At 44.3% G+C, this 13,762-nt stretch overlaps 1 protein-coding gene across 2 annotated transcripts in view; it reads left to right on the top strand.

The window, feature by feature from the left end:
- Window positions 1-13,762, top strand: part of LSAMP (limbic system associated membrane protein) — a 316,978-nt gene that overhangs the window by 142,097 nt on the left and 161,119 nt on the right. For both annotated transcript variants that reach the window (XM_071760036.1, XM_071760047.1), the window contains exon 2: window positions 4,743-4,975. In XM_071760036.1, coding sequence (XP_071616137.1) covers window positions 4,743-4,975 — 233 coding nt within the window. The remainder of the gene's footprint in view (window positions 1-4,742; window positions 4,976-13,762) is intronic.

Below are 13,762 nucleotides of genomic sequence, written 5' to 3'. Positions count from 1 at the left end.
AGGGCAGAAGATGCAGTCTGAAACCACACTATTTATTTTTCCCCAAAAAGAACTAAGATCTGTGGCTGGCTGGTGAAGTAGCACACTGTATTTCATTAATCCTAGCAGCTTGCCTCTTCTCACTAGTGGGGCTCTGGCAGAGAACTGTGGGATTGGGTCTGCTGTAAAAACAAAATTATTTATTTGGAATTACAACGGCAGTAAAAAAACCCCAAACAATTATCCCAGGTTCAAGGCAACCCAATACATGATTGATAATGCTGTAAAATCCCCACCATGTCAAAGTAATAATTTAAACAGCAGCTTCACCTGCTCCTATTGGGCTTCCTTCGTTTATCACTGTAGGCTCTAATATCATCCACCATTTCCAAATATTGCTGAATTTACCCCAAAAAAGACCCTCCTAGATACAATAAAATACCCCCACTCCATCTCCATACCCCACGGCTGTAGCTGCTGTGTCACTTTCTCTGTGGAAGGTGGGAGTTCCCTCAGCATTCCTGGCATCCTCCTCCTCCTTGCAGCCTCTGCCCTGGCAGTGATGCATCGAACCTGGGGAGCCTGTGCTAAGGTTTTCTGGCCAAATGCTGTCTCTCAGCAACATGCCTCATGTCTCATCACAGGAGGGAGGGGAGGGTGGAAGTTTAGGGCTGGAAGCCATTGGAGTGACCAGCACAACATCAGGTATTATCAGTGCTACAGTGACATGCTAGGAAACCAAAACAGTGCAGTGGTGCTTTGGCAGGAGGAGTAGGAGTCACTGGGGTTAGGAGGCAAGCTCCAAGACCTGATGCAGAGTTAGCAGTGAGACCTTCAGCCTTGGTGTTGGCCAGGGGAGGAGATACAGATGCCTGAACCTCCATCTCATTTTTGTTGCTTGCTTTCTTTCCTATCAGTAGGAATTACACCCAAATGCTTTCAAGAAAGGGAAAAGGAAAGACATCATCTCCCCTACCCAGAAGGAATTTCCCTCCAAGCTTATGAAGGCAGATTTCCAGGAGTTCTGGTTTGGCCCAAGGCTGTTCATTAGGCTGTCAGGCACAGGAGGAGAGAGGCTGAGCAGCAGGGCTTGCTCCCGGCTCCTGCTCTCCCCCTGCCTGTCTGCTGCCAGACATCTCCTCCTGGTCTGAAGTCCAGGCACTAGGTAGTGGTGGTGGGCAGCCCTCTCTCCTGTTCCAGGCAGTGGTTCCTGCTGAGGTACCCTAAGCTTTTTCCTCCTGTTGCGTGGCTCAGCCCTGTAATCTGTGTTTGCCTCTGGGGAAGCCAAAAGGAGGGAGATGCAGGGGGATGGCCCAAGTGCCTTTCACCACATCCAGTTTCCAATCATTCTCTCCTGGCTGATTGTTATGCAGTTGCTAGCCACTGTGCAAGAAATGGAAAGTCATCTGTAGCACCTAAAAGTGGTGCTATAACTAAAAAAAAACCTCAGGTGCCAAACTTTGCTGCATTTGTTTACAATGTGGCAAGGAGGGCTAAAGGAACATGGCAGCAAGATTTTTTCTTCTTCTCTGTCTGTGGTTTGAATTGATGCTAAGATCAATGGATCCAGAGTTGTCACAGTGATCATGCAAGACATGACCATCCCCACTTGCTGGTCCTCTCATTAGGCACATCAGTGGATGACAAGAAATTAAACCTGAAACCGTAAGGAAAAGCAAAATGGATGGATTGCAAGTCGTTTATTAGTGTTCACTGACAGTAATGCTTTCAATAATACTAATGAAAAGCATTTGACTGTCTCTGTGAACTTGAGTATTGATTATTAGTGAACGATAAGAGTCGTTTGATATCTTGCTGATGCCATGCTCCTATTGCATTGCAGTTAAAATGTCAGTTAACGTGCCATTTAATATTCTATTAGTATTGAATTAGCACTTATTACACTGTGAAAATCATCACCATAAATCCTTATTAAAGCATGATCCATACAGCTGGGTGGCATCTCTGGCAGACTAAGAGGGTGTGTGTCTGCAGACAGACATACTGAGATGCATCACCCATGTGGATGAACATTTGGAGCTCACCAGGACTTGAAATTTCCACATTTGTACATTGATTTTCCCTGACAGTGTGAGAGGAACAGGTATGCTGAACAAAGCAGTTCAAATCCATTTCACTCACTCTTCCCAGTTTCCTCCTTACCCTCTCCTATCTCTCCTTTGCTTTATTTTGTTAGTGCCTGCTTACTTATTTCAGGGGCACTTGCAAGCATGTATGGTGGTAGTCATTGACCACCATCCTAGGGCATACCTTGGGGGGAGTAGGACAGGTTATGATAGATGTTTTCTCTTCAGCAGAGAGGAGGGATGGTCCCCAAGTGAATGCCCCCTCAGGAGCAAGAGGATGAGGCTTTCCTTTGACCACACTGCTGAGCTGTTAGTGACCTGAGGGACATCACATGAGCATCTTTCTTACCTTCAAGCAGAGGAGTGTATTGACTGGGTGTGGGGCAGAGCCACGGGGTGCTGTGTCATGTAGCTCTGTGTTGTGGGTCTGGAAAGCAGCTGGGCAGGTCTGGGGTAGTTCATTGGATCTGCTGGTGCCCAGCACCGCCAATAGGTGTGCCAGAGGATTTTCAGAAGTGACTGAGAAACTTCAGCTCCCACTGACTTCATCTTCAGCTGTTAATCTGCTTAGCTTGTCACCAACATAGCCTCTCAGGATTTTCATAAATCCAAGATGTGTAGAAAGGGGCTTTGAACACCCTTGAAAAAGACCTAATCCTGGATTCTTGGTGCCTTTATGAAGCTATGCAGAAATATGTGTGCAAGAAAGCTGGTGACCCTAAGGCAGCTGGCTCTGAAGACAATCTGGGTGTCCCTAGAGGACCACTGCTTCCAGCCCTGGGGCACAGTGCTCTCCCTGGGTCCTTGCTTCCAGCTTTGGTGGCAGGTGATGACAGCCCAGGGTGGCCAGTGAACCAGGGCACCACTGTGTTGTAGTCGTGCTGGTTTCTACATGTAAGTGGCATGTTTTCCCTGCCCCTTTCTTTTTTACAAAGAGCAGATTTTTAAAAACAACACACATCACATCTGAGAGTGCACTTCAGGGCAAGTATCTGCCTGGCCAGAACAAAGAGGTAAACCCTGCTCCCCTCCTTCAGCTGGATGGTGGCAGTTCTGGCCAGGGTCTGTTGGGTTGTTGCTCTCTAAAGTAAATGCTGGTTGGATCAGACAGAGCAGCTTCCAGCTTGGCCAGGAGCGTGGCGTGCCTCCCATTGATGCCCAGGCAGCTTGGCTTTCCTCATGCCCACAAGTAACCCCAGAACAACTTCTGGGAGTTAGCATCCATGGGAGTACCAAAAGGGAGGGAGTGAGAGGTGCTATTTGTAAGGGTAGGGTCACATCAGAAGGGATGGCAGCTGCAGCATTCAAACAGAGGAACTTGGAAAAATTCTGACCCATGCTAAGAGGCTGTACAGAAGCCTACTGTCAAATATTTGTCTGCTCTTGAAGCAATAATCTTTATCCTCTCTCTTTTTCTGCTCAAATACAACACGTGTGAATAACTGTGGGGAAAAGTGCTGGGTTATTTGGATGCTGGGAGACTGTGGGCAGAGCTCTGAGGGCTGAAGGAAGAATAGCTCTGAAGACTGAGCTTCACTATTTATCCGCAGAGCAAACACGGTGTGAGTTGCTGCTAGGCAAACCCTCTCAGCCCATCTGAACCCAGCCATGCTGGGCATGGCTGCCAGGGTGAAAAAGGAGCTAAGTTCTTCTTCAAATCTGGATTTCTTGAATGAGACACAGCTGAGAGAGAGCAAGACATGCCTCTTCACTGACATCTCTTCATCTCTTCTGTGAAAGTCACCTTCTGGAGGTGGGAGGTGTCTTGGCCAAAAATGCATTTGTCTTTGCAGCACCTTCTCTGCTCTTGTTAAAGAGCGAAATCCTTGTCACACGGCTGCAGCAGGGTTAGTCTGTCCTCTGCCTTGCAGCAGCTGGCCACTAGGATTATGGCACTTGCTGGTCCTGCTGCTGCTCATCTGCTGGCCGCCTCTTGCTGTCATTCTACCTTTTCTATCTCATCTGGGATGTTGAGGGAACGTGCTGCATGTGGCACAGGGATTACAGTGACATCCTTGCAACCTCTCCTTTTCACCCCAAAACCTGCACTTGCAGGCAGATGTGCATTGGCAAGGATGTATTTGTGTGTTTGAAGGGTGGTGTTTGCAGAGTGAATCCCTTTTTGCACAAAGATGTTTTTTGTCAGAGGGATAGAGAGGAGAGATGCATTCTAGATCTTTCCCCTCGTGCTGCTGAAGCTGAGGGATGGAGCAGCTGTGCCCTGAGGTAACAAAGCTGGAGTGGTGAACCTTTGCCCTCCAGGCTGGCAATGGTCTGTGAATGTAACTCTGGTTGTCTTAACTTTTGAAAGTAAGGGAGAAGCATGGGAAGAACTTCTTCTGACCTTTCCCATTGGGAGGGCTAGAAGAGATTTGGTGACCAGGATCTCCTGCGGCCTTCCAAACTAATTTTTGTTGCAGGTGTAGACTACAGACAAAAGTAAGAGAGAGTAGGAGGCATGGCTACCCCAAATTGCATGGTTTCATGAACTAAAATTTCCTGAAAGCCTTCAAAAAATCACTGTGCAATACATGGCCATGTGGGAAGCAATGGTGAGGAGATGCTGTAGTTCACTTGAAAGGCAAGGTTTCTGAGCAAAATAGTAAAGGGAGGGAACAAAATGGAGATGATGGACAGATTTGCTAATCTCCCCCTCATCTTTCTTATTTTTTGCAGGTGTTATGTAGAAGACAGAAGCTCCAAGGTGGCCTGGTTAAACCGTTCTGGCATCATTTTTGCTGGAGAGGACAAGTGGTCCCTGGACCCTCGAGTAGAGCTGGAGAAGAGAAACCCTCTGGAATACAGCCTGCGGATTCAGAAAGTGGATGTCTACGATGAGGGGTCCTATACATGTTCAGTACAGACACAGCATCACCCCAAGACTTCCCAGGTTTACTTGATTGTGCAAGGTAAGCAATATGCCTGAGAGGAGAGGAAACAGCAAAAGACAGAGTGGGTAGGGGGGATGTGTACCTTTCTTAAATTCCAGAGTCAGTAGCCTGTGTATCCCATGTGGTTTACAATCTGAGCCAGCAGAACTGTCCCCTTCCACTGCGGCACAACATCACTTTACTTTGCTGTCAGTCTGTCCTTTCAAAAGCAGTGACAGAACAGGGGACACCAATGATGCCAAGACATTTCCCAGTATAATGCAAACCTGGCTTCTGGCTCTGGTTGTTCTGGCACTGAGGGGAAAGCATTTGTTTATAATGACACTTGTCAGAACGTTGTGCTTGCTTCAACTCTTCCCAGACAGCCCTCTGGTTTCTTCACCTCCTCCTTCCTCAGATTTCCTTTGTTTTCTTGTATCAACAAGCTACTGTGCTGTGTTTTTTTTGGCCTTATATTGTCAACTCTTTGCAAGGCCAGGGAATTAATTTTCCTGGTGTTTTTCTGTGCTGGGTTATTGGTGTGTAGGCTGCGCTGTTGCTAGGCATGAGTGAAACCTGGTACCTTAGGTAGCTGCCACATACCTTATGTTGCCCTCTCCTTTTTTAGCTACCCTCCTCCTGTGTGTGTTGTAGGGAACTGGAATCTTGGCAGTCTGAACTAGCACTGTCCTATCTGTCTGCCTGCATTCACAGTATAAGAGAGAGTAAACACATTAATGAGTTCACCAATTACTGGTAAAGGCGTTATGGAGTTTACTTATTCCATCCTGTCCAGACCAGAATACCAAATGAATGAGTTTACTCAGTTTTATTTTATTTTGTTTTTAATCTTCACGCCATGTTGTCTATCTGCCTATTTATCTAAATATTTATAGAGCAGCTTAGGTAGATAGGTATATATGAATGTGTTCATTCAATACATATTACAAATATATTCAGCTTCTGCATTATCATTCAGGCAGGAATTTGTTATTTCTCCTGATTCATCTAGTAAACCAAAAGGCTGCAGTGTTTATTCTCCCCAGCAAGCATTTGATTCTCTCTGGATATAAATGCATGCATGAAAGGGACACTTCCTCTTCCAGATATTGGGGAACTGGGATCTAACTAGCACACCAAGAGTTCGTCTGCAAGGTGCAGTCCGGATGCCTGGTCTGAGGTGATGCTTTGCACGTGAGTGTAGTGAAACAGAAAGCTCCTGGTTTGTCTTCTTGTACAAAATCCTCCGGGAGCAGCAGGAAGAGCACCAGGCACCAGCAGGCAGAGCAGAACCCTCGGCTCATCCCAGTGTTTTCTGGAACACGCCTGGCATGAAATGAACTTCGCCATCCAGGGAGGTGTAGCTAACCAGGCGTAGGTGGCTTATTGCTGGTAAAATCTGACAGCATACCATTTCCATTTATCTGTCAAGAAAAATGTAGGGTCAAATACATTTTAAAGGCACACATAGGCATTGTTAATTTTATTTGTGTCTATTTGATTTGGGCCTAAGCTGGAAAATCATAGCCTAGCTTTCATCTAAATGTGTGGGTGTCCAGCTCTGAACTACTGCCACCTTTCTGAGGATGAGAAAATTTGTGTTTTGGCACACCTAAGCTCTGGATGCCTCTAAACAAGGTATCTGTGGATAATCTTTGTTTAGCTCCCACAGATTTAGCAAAAAGCCCATTGTGATACTCTGCTTACTTCTAAAGCCCCAGGTCCTGTAATCCTGTAATTAGGTGAAATTCATAGCTTTGATTTATTTTTTTTAAACTATATTTCATCTGGTGAAATGAAGCTCAGGCACAATATAAATACAAAATCCATTATAGTCTGGAAGACTCATAATTTTAAACTATGTTTTTATTAGTTTAAATAACTTTAACTAATGAGGCTAATTAATTAGAAAATAGGATACATTTTAAAATATCCCTTTCCTCTCTGAGTATCATTTTCTCATACTGAGTATTGTTATTCTCAGATTTGCAGGTTGTCTGTCTGAAAAATAGTCCACTGCTAATACAAATGAAAGGACTTTGAATATTGAGCCATGCCAATCTTTTTAGTTTTATTTGCTTAATGTGGTTTAATTACTTCTCTTGGTTTTGTGCTCATAAATTTGGTTAACTGATGTGCCTGGTAATCTAGGAGGAGGACTTCTGGAATGGTGATGAGTGATTCTGTTTAAACAAGTCCAGGGAAACAGTAACAGCCAGGGTCAGAGACTACTTGGCTGGCTTTGCTCACTCTTTGAATTGAGAATCACAGGATCATCACAAGTTTTGGGTCGGAAGGGACGTTAAAGATCATCCAGTTCCAACTCCCCCACCTGGGCAGGGACACTTCCCACTAGACCAGGTTTCTCAAAGCCCCATCCAACCTGGCCTTGAACACTTACAGAGAGAGGCCAGCTACAGCTTCCCTGGGAATTCTGTGCCAGTGTCTCACCACACTCACATTAAAGAATTTTTTCCTAATTTCTAGCCTAAATCTATGCTAATCCAGTTTAAAGCTACTACTGCTTGTCCTATCATTACCTGCTCTTGTAAAAAGTCCCCAGCTTTTCTGTAGGTCTTCAGGTAGGAAGGACACTATAAGGTCTTCCTGGAGTCTTCACTTCTCCAGGATGAACAATCCCAAGTCTCTCAGTCTGTCTTCCTAGGAGAGGTGCTTCAACCCTCTGATCATCTTTGTGGCCCTCCTCTGGACTTGCTGCAAGAGCTCCATGTCCTTCCTGTGTTGAGGACTTCAAAACAGGATGCACTACTCTAGGTGGGGTCTCATGAGAAATAACTAGAAGGGGAGAATCACCTTCCTTGACCTGCTGACCACATATCTTTTGATACAGCCCAAGATATGGTTGGCTTTCTGGGCTGCAAGTGCACATTGCAAGCTCATGTTGAGCTTCTCATCCAGCACCCCCAGGTTGTCAGTCCATTCTGTACTCAGCCTGTATTCATGCTTTGGATTGACCTGACCCATGTGCATGACCTTGCATATTTGTCTGTGTGTTTCTTTAAGCATACTGTCCAAAGCAAAACAAGAGTTCCAGTTTAGGACTCAGTTATGCATATAAAAGTACCATCCCTGTTTCGCATATCACGCTTCATTTACCTAACCCCAGAATGAGATAAAATTTACCTTTTCATATATATAAAAGTGCCTTATTTATTTCACTCATTTAGTCTCTCTGCTGCTCTCTGTCCCTCTGTTACTGGTCTGCACCACTTCTGTATTTGAGCACTAATTGTTCCCCCCTGCCTTTCCAGAACGTAGCATTTTGTGCCTGCCGTTGTTGGATGACATTTAGTTGGTTTCTCCATGGAGACCACTTCTTCAGATTATTTATGATTCTGGTCTCCAAAGCACTTGCAACTGCTCCCAACTTCATGCCATCAACAAAAGACAGGTGCCTTCTTTCTCTTCCAGAATGAAGTTGTTAATTGAAGTATTGAAGATATCAGGGCACAAAAGCCATCTATGGTAGCAATCCACTAAAACCTTCTTCCCCAGCAGGCAGGGATTCAGTCACTGAAGCTCTTTGAAGCATCCTGATGGTGGTTTAACATCCACCATGTTCCATTAGCTTGTTCAGGAGACTGTCAGGCCTCCCTGAAGTTAGGATATATCACATCATCACGCATACTGCTCCCACATTATTTGCCGTGCCAAATACCCTAAAAAAAAAAAAGGGAATGAGGCTGGAGTGATGTGATACATGCTTGCCAGAAGTACATTATTTTATTCCCCTTTATTGTATTATTATTATCCTCTAGGTGTTTATAAATGAGGTGTTTAATTGTTCCTTCCAATATGTTGACTAACTTGTTCCAGGAGAATGAACTGGAACAGGGACACAGTGGCTGTCCCTTTCCCAGCATTACCTGGGATTCTCGTTCTTTCAGGGCTGTGTCCTTAGGCCTTTTTCAGGTATTAAATACCATTGGAGAAATCCCTATAGTCCTTACTTGTCTCATCAGGATCACAGGCACAAAAACCCAGAGCTGTTAGCAGACCTGGGATTTAAAAGTTTCAGCAGTAAAGACCTCTGCCTCTCCAAGTCAGGCTAAAGGAATAACACAAGCAGAAGCAAGCAAGGGGCTGCTGTACTTGCTGTCAATAGCCTTTATAGCAAGGCATCATTGTGAATGGAGATGTTTGGGCACTTTTCGTGTAACTAAAACTTTACACTGGTTTTGGCTTTGATTTAAATTTAATCAGGAAGGCTTTACAGATCTGAGATGCTTTTTCTAGTTGAAATTGGGAAGAGAAAAAGGTATAGCATAGCCACAGCTATCTAAAAGCTAGAGCATTCAGCTGAGGCATGAAGAACTTGTTTTCACATTTTTGCTCAGAGCCTGTCATTCCTGCAGGCTTACTAATATTTTTTTTCAATCCTTAGTTTTGTGCGGTTTGAAGGGGATGGTTTCTCCCTTATTGTAATGTTTATTTTATAAAAAAAAAAAAAAGGGGGGGTGGGGGCTTTGTCATTTTGGCAAAACAAAACCATATTTGAAAATAGCAGCAGCAAATTTTCACATAGAGGAATTCTTGTTTACTGCCCAGCCCAAATCACAAACTCAGAATCAAATATATAGCAGCTAGAGGCCAAATCCTACAGTTTTCTTTCAAACTGATAAACATTAGTGTGTGAAAAGAACCACAGGGTGTAGCCTGTCTCCATTATGCATTGCCTTTGTATAGCTCCTTGCTTGCAAAGATTCAGACTGACCATTCATTGTTTCAAATTGATATAAAGATGTATTTGTCGTTGCTGGGATTTAGCTGTAGAAAATGTATTATTAACTCTATGTGGTGGATGAGCTGTGCCCCTCTCATTTCACTTCCCTGAAGCTAAAGGACTTCATGGGGGTAGATGGTAAAGAACTGCAGAGAGGAATCCTTTAAAGGCAGCTGAAACCAGCCAGACTTCCCCTGAGGATGCCCTGCTCTTCCTATAAGCCCCTTCTTGGTAAGAGTCCAGCCCAGAGCTGAGGAGAGGGAGGATGTTATCCACCATTGCCTCAGCTCTTCCCCTCATTGCTGAGGACAGCAATAGGGAAAGATTATGCTTTAGGCTTCTGGGCTGTGAGAAGGGCTTCTGAGCAGAACTGGAGCAAGGCACATAACTGGGTTTTATAGGAGCCTGAAATCAGATCTCAAGTGGAGGTAACTTCTGCTGGTCACTAGCCTGGGAGCTGAGCCAGCAAGCCAGAGTTGGGTTTATCTGACCAAATAGATATTACCACTGGAGTGCATCACCTTGTAATCTCTATGTCATTAGTGAGCAGGACCTTCTTAGGCCCAGTCCAGTTCATTGTAAAGTAGCCATCCAGAATTCACCATGTGAATCAACCAGTGGAAATGTCAGCTTCCTCCCACTGGATGGAGAAGGCAGGATGAGCAGTCTTTATGGTGCCCTGCCTTCTTTTAATCTTTCCAGACTCTTTTCTGTCATTCTCCACTGGAGTTCATTCCCTCTCAGAATACAAGGTTGGTGACAGTCAGTGATTTCAGCAGGCCTCTGGGAGACAAGAGGTGGGATGCTTTTTTGCTCAGCAGAGCCGTGGTGGGAACCCGTCTTCCCCTGGCAAGTCTGGCCTTCCCGCCCCTTGGGTTGGCTCTGGAAGCAGAGCAGTTTTAAGAGAGCTGAAGCTATTTTTCTTTCACTAGCCAGACAATAAGGATGTTGGAGTCAGATGCTGTTCTCTGAGAGATGTTTGCTTCCCTGCTTTGTGGGCGCAGAGCCCAGAATTCAGAGGGATCTTTCTGAGAGCTAACACTACTGCGTTTTCAATTCCAGGGAGTCTGCAGTAGGTAAGAATGAGCACAGACCACTTTGTCTTTTTCAGGACATAGCCCCAGTGGGAAAATGACAGCAAATTTGGCATGCTGTTGCAAAGAATAATGAGATAACATGGGAGTATGAATTTTCTGGGAGGAAGAAAAAAGATCATTTTACTGGGAGCGGTGGGGGAGAAGAAGAAATGATTGGAGAGAAGAGATAAATTCACATGACTATGGGGACCGGGAGAGGCAGGACCAGTATGCTCGGAGGGAAGAGACAGTGGATCAGTTTGATGAGGAAAATAAGCTGAGAGACCCTGGAATCATCTTGGGGAACCAAAGAACAGTAGATCTTGCTGCCCCACTTCTGCTGTTTCTGTGGACCATAATTTCCTAACGGCAAAATAGCTCCAGGATTTCTGGCACACAGTAGTATTGGTGTCATTCTTTCTAGGTTTTCTGTGCTGGTTTGTTTTGCCCAAAGTCATCAATTGCAGGAAACTGCACCTGGTGTTTCATAGGTTACTATGGAACTCCCAGCATCTCCCCATCTAATGTTTTTGTGGCCTCCCCATAGTGCCCTGATGCCTCTTAACTTCTGCTCTCCTGACTCCATGGCTGGAATGCTACTACGCAGGATAGGGTTTGGCTCTGTTATATGGGTTGGATCTCAGCACTTCTCAGTGCATAAAGCAGGAGGTTTTTCTGGAAATATTTTGGTTCTTGCTTTGCAGGTGCAGGCAGGAGACAAAAACAGAATACTTCAAAAATGCTTACTCATTTTTAAGACAGAAGTATTGCATTAAATGCATGCAATGCTTTCCTTTGACTAGGAGAAAGGATCTTGATATGATAATCCAACTCCTTAGTGGTATAAATCAGCTTAATTTGAGTAGCCTCTTTAGAGCAGTATCAGCTGATTCTGTCTGATCAGCTGATTCTAGGCTCAGACCAGTGCTCTGAAGGACTTTACCATGTTATTTCTGGGTCTGATTGTCTCACTCTGCTGTCCCAAGTCTTAGCCTGGACTATTAGACAATGGAGTGGGGACAATATTTTGCTTTCAGTTTCAAACACAACAAGAAGCTAGTCCCACCACCAAGTCTGGTAAACCTTGAGAGAGTGCAAAAAAAAATCAGTTTGTGTCCCTTCTCCCACTGCTGAAAAAGCCAGTGGCCAGTTTCTTTTCAGTAGTGAGTGAACCATTTTTTGGCCATATCCTCTGGAGATCATCTGGAAGAAAAAAGTGCTAGTCTAACCAGGAATAAATATCTTATTCATTTTACATAGCAGGCTGTAACTGCTTAGTAGCTTGAAAATGGGAAAAAAATGTGTTTAACTTCTCAAAAAGATCCAATCTGAAGCTTTTGATTTCTAACCCAAAATAATGAGAAAAGATGTATAGCTAGTCTCCACTAGCAACTTTAGCATCAGCTTGTCTTTTCACGTGCAATACGGATAAAAGCTAAGGTTAATCATGCTCCATATTTCCCTGTTTCATATCAACCTTTTCCATAGCTTTACTGTCCATTTTATTTTCTTCCTTTCATTTGAAAGAAATACTGCCAGGTGGAGGTTAGACAGATTTGTAACTTGCTCAGCTGAGCTTTTATTAGATCCAAACCCTAGAGACACTAGGAGTAGCTTGGCTTCCTAAGGGAAAAAAAAAAAGCATGTATGGGTATAGTTGTATGGTTATGTTGTTTGCTTGTCCTTCTCCTTAGCAGTCCTCTGCTGGGCTAGCTCCAGCATACCTCATACCTCCTGTGACCTGGCCAGAATAAGAGCTCCTGCCCCTAATATTCTCATTGGTGGACCCCAGACTTCTCCTGCATCATTTACCAATGGGACATCTAGAAGGCCATATGGATGCAGCCACGTGCATGCCACTTGTTTGTTGCCACCTTGACTAAAACTGGTGAAGAGCTTTGAAGGTTTTCTAAGGTGTGAGGCACCAGGACCTAGGACACATAGCTGTTGTAAACCAGGCCTTACTAATTCCAGTGCCTGTGGAACAGTGTGTTCCTTTTGTCTGTTTTTCTGATTTCACTGGTGCCAATGGAGTCGATACTGCAAATCTGCCATGCTCAAAACTCCATATGGGATGAAGTTCCAGATTCCTGGGGTCCAGTAGCTCATGTTCTGTGTTTTTGGCTGCAGTGTTACTGTCTACACTTATTGCAGCTGTGTGTTAGTGGATGAGAACCTGGATTAAACTCTTGATTCCACTGAAATTAAAGGAAATTTTGCTTCATTGAAGCCAAGATTTCATCTGAAATTGGAATTGGCTAGAAACAGATTGTGAAATAGACCTAAACTGAGCCAGCAGTTCAAAACCGTCAAGACTTGCAGAATGAAGCAAATTTACTTCTTCCTTAAAAAGCTTTTAATTTTACTATTTAATATGAATTAATCACAGAAAGAAAGGAAGTGGCATTTCAGGAAAGGGAATGAGGAGCTAGTGTTTCTAAAATGGGACTATCCTTTTAGAAATTACGTGAAGATCTGAAGAGTGGGAAAAGGCAGGTAGGCAATAATCTCCGTGCTGTGCCTTCCTACCATGTGCATTAATCTGCATGGTATGTATTGACCCCAGCCAAGCCATGGTGACTCCGTGCTCCTTCCCTTTGCCTCTCTCCAGTTCTTGGCACCCACCACTCCTGAGTGGATGCATAGTCTGTCTGTTTGGTGAGAGCATGCTGTGCCTTGTAGGACGAACCTCCAGCTGCATTCCACAGAAAACACAATTGATAAATTGTGTTAAGTAATGGGTTTTCAGAGTTCGGATTTGGTTGGCTTCTTCAGAGCTGCAGCTCTTCTTTTTATCTTTAGAAATACTGGAACTGCTGCCCCAGTAGCAGCAGCTTCTTACTCACTAGAAAGTGAAGAAACATTCTGAGAAAATAATGATTTAATATCACATTTCCTATATAGCTGCTAAAATGTCAGTAGTTGGTTGCTTGGGAAAAAAAACCAAACCTCCAAAATAACAGAATAGCAGATTGGTTTAATAAAGCCCGAGATGTGATAGTTAAG

Source organism: Heliangelus exortis, chromosome 1, assembly GCF_036169615.1.
Source record: "Heliangelus exortis chromosome 1, bHelExo1.hap1, whole genome shotgun sequence".
NCBI lineage: Eukaryota > Metazoa > Chordata > Aves > Apodiformes > Trochilidae > Heliangelus > Heliangelus exortis.
The sequence above is the reverse complement of the archived record's forward strand: the minus strand, read 5'-3'. Positions and strand labels throughout refer to the sequence as shown.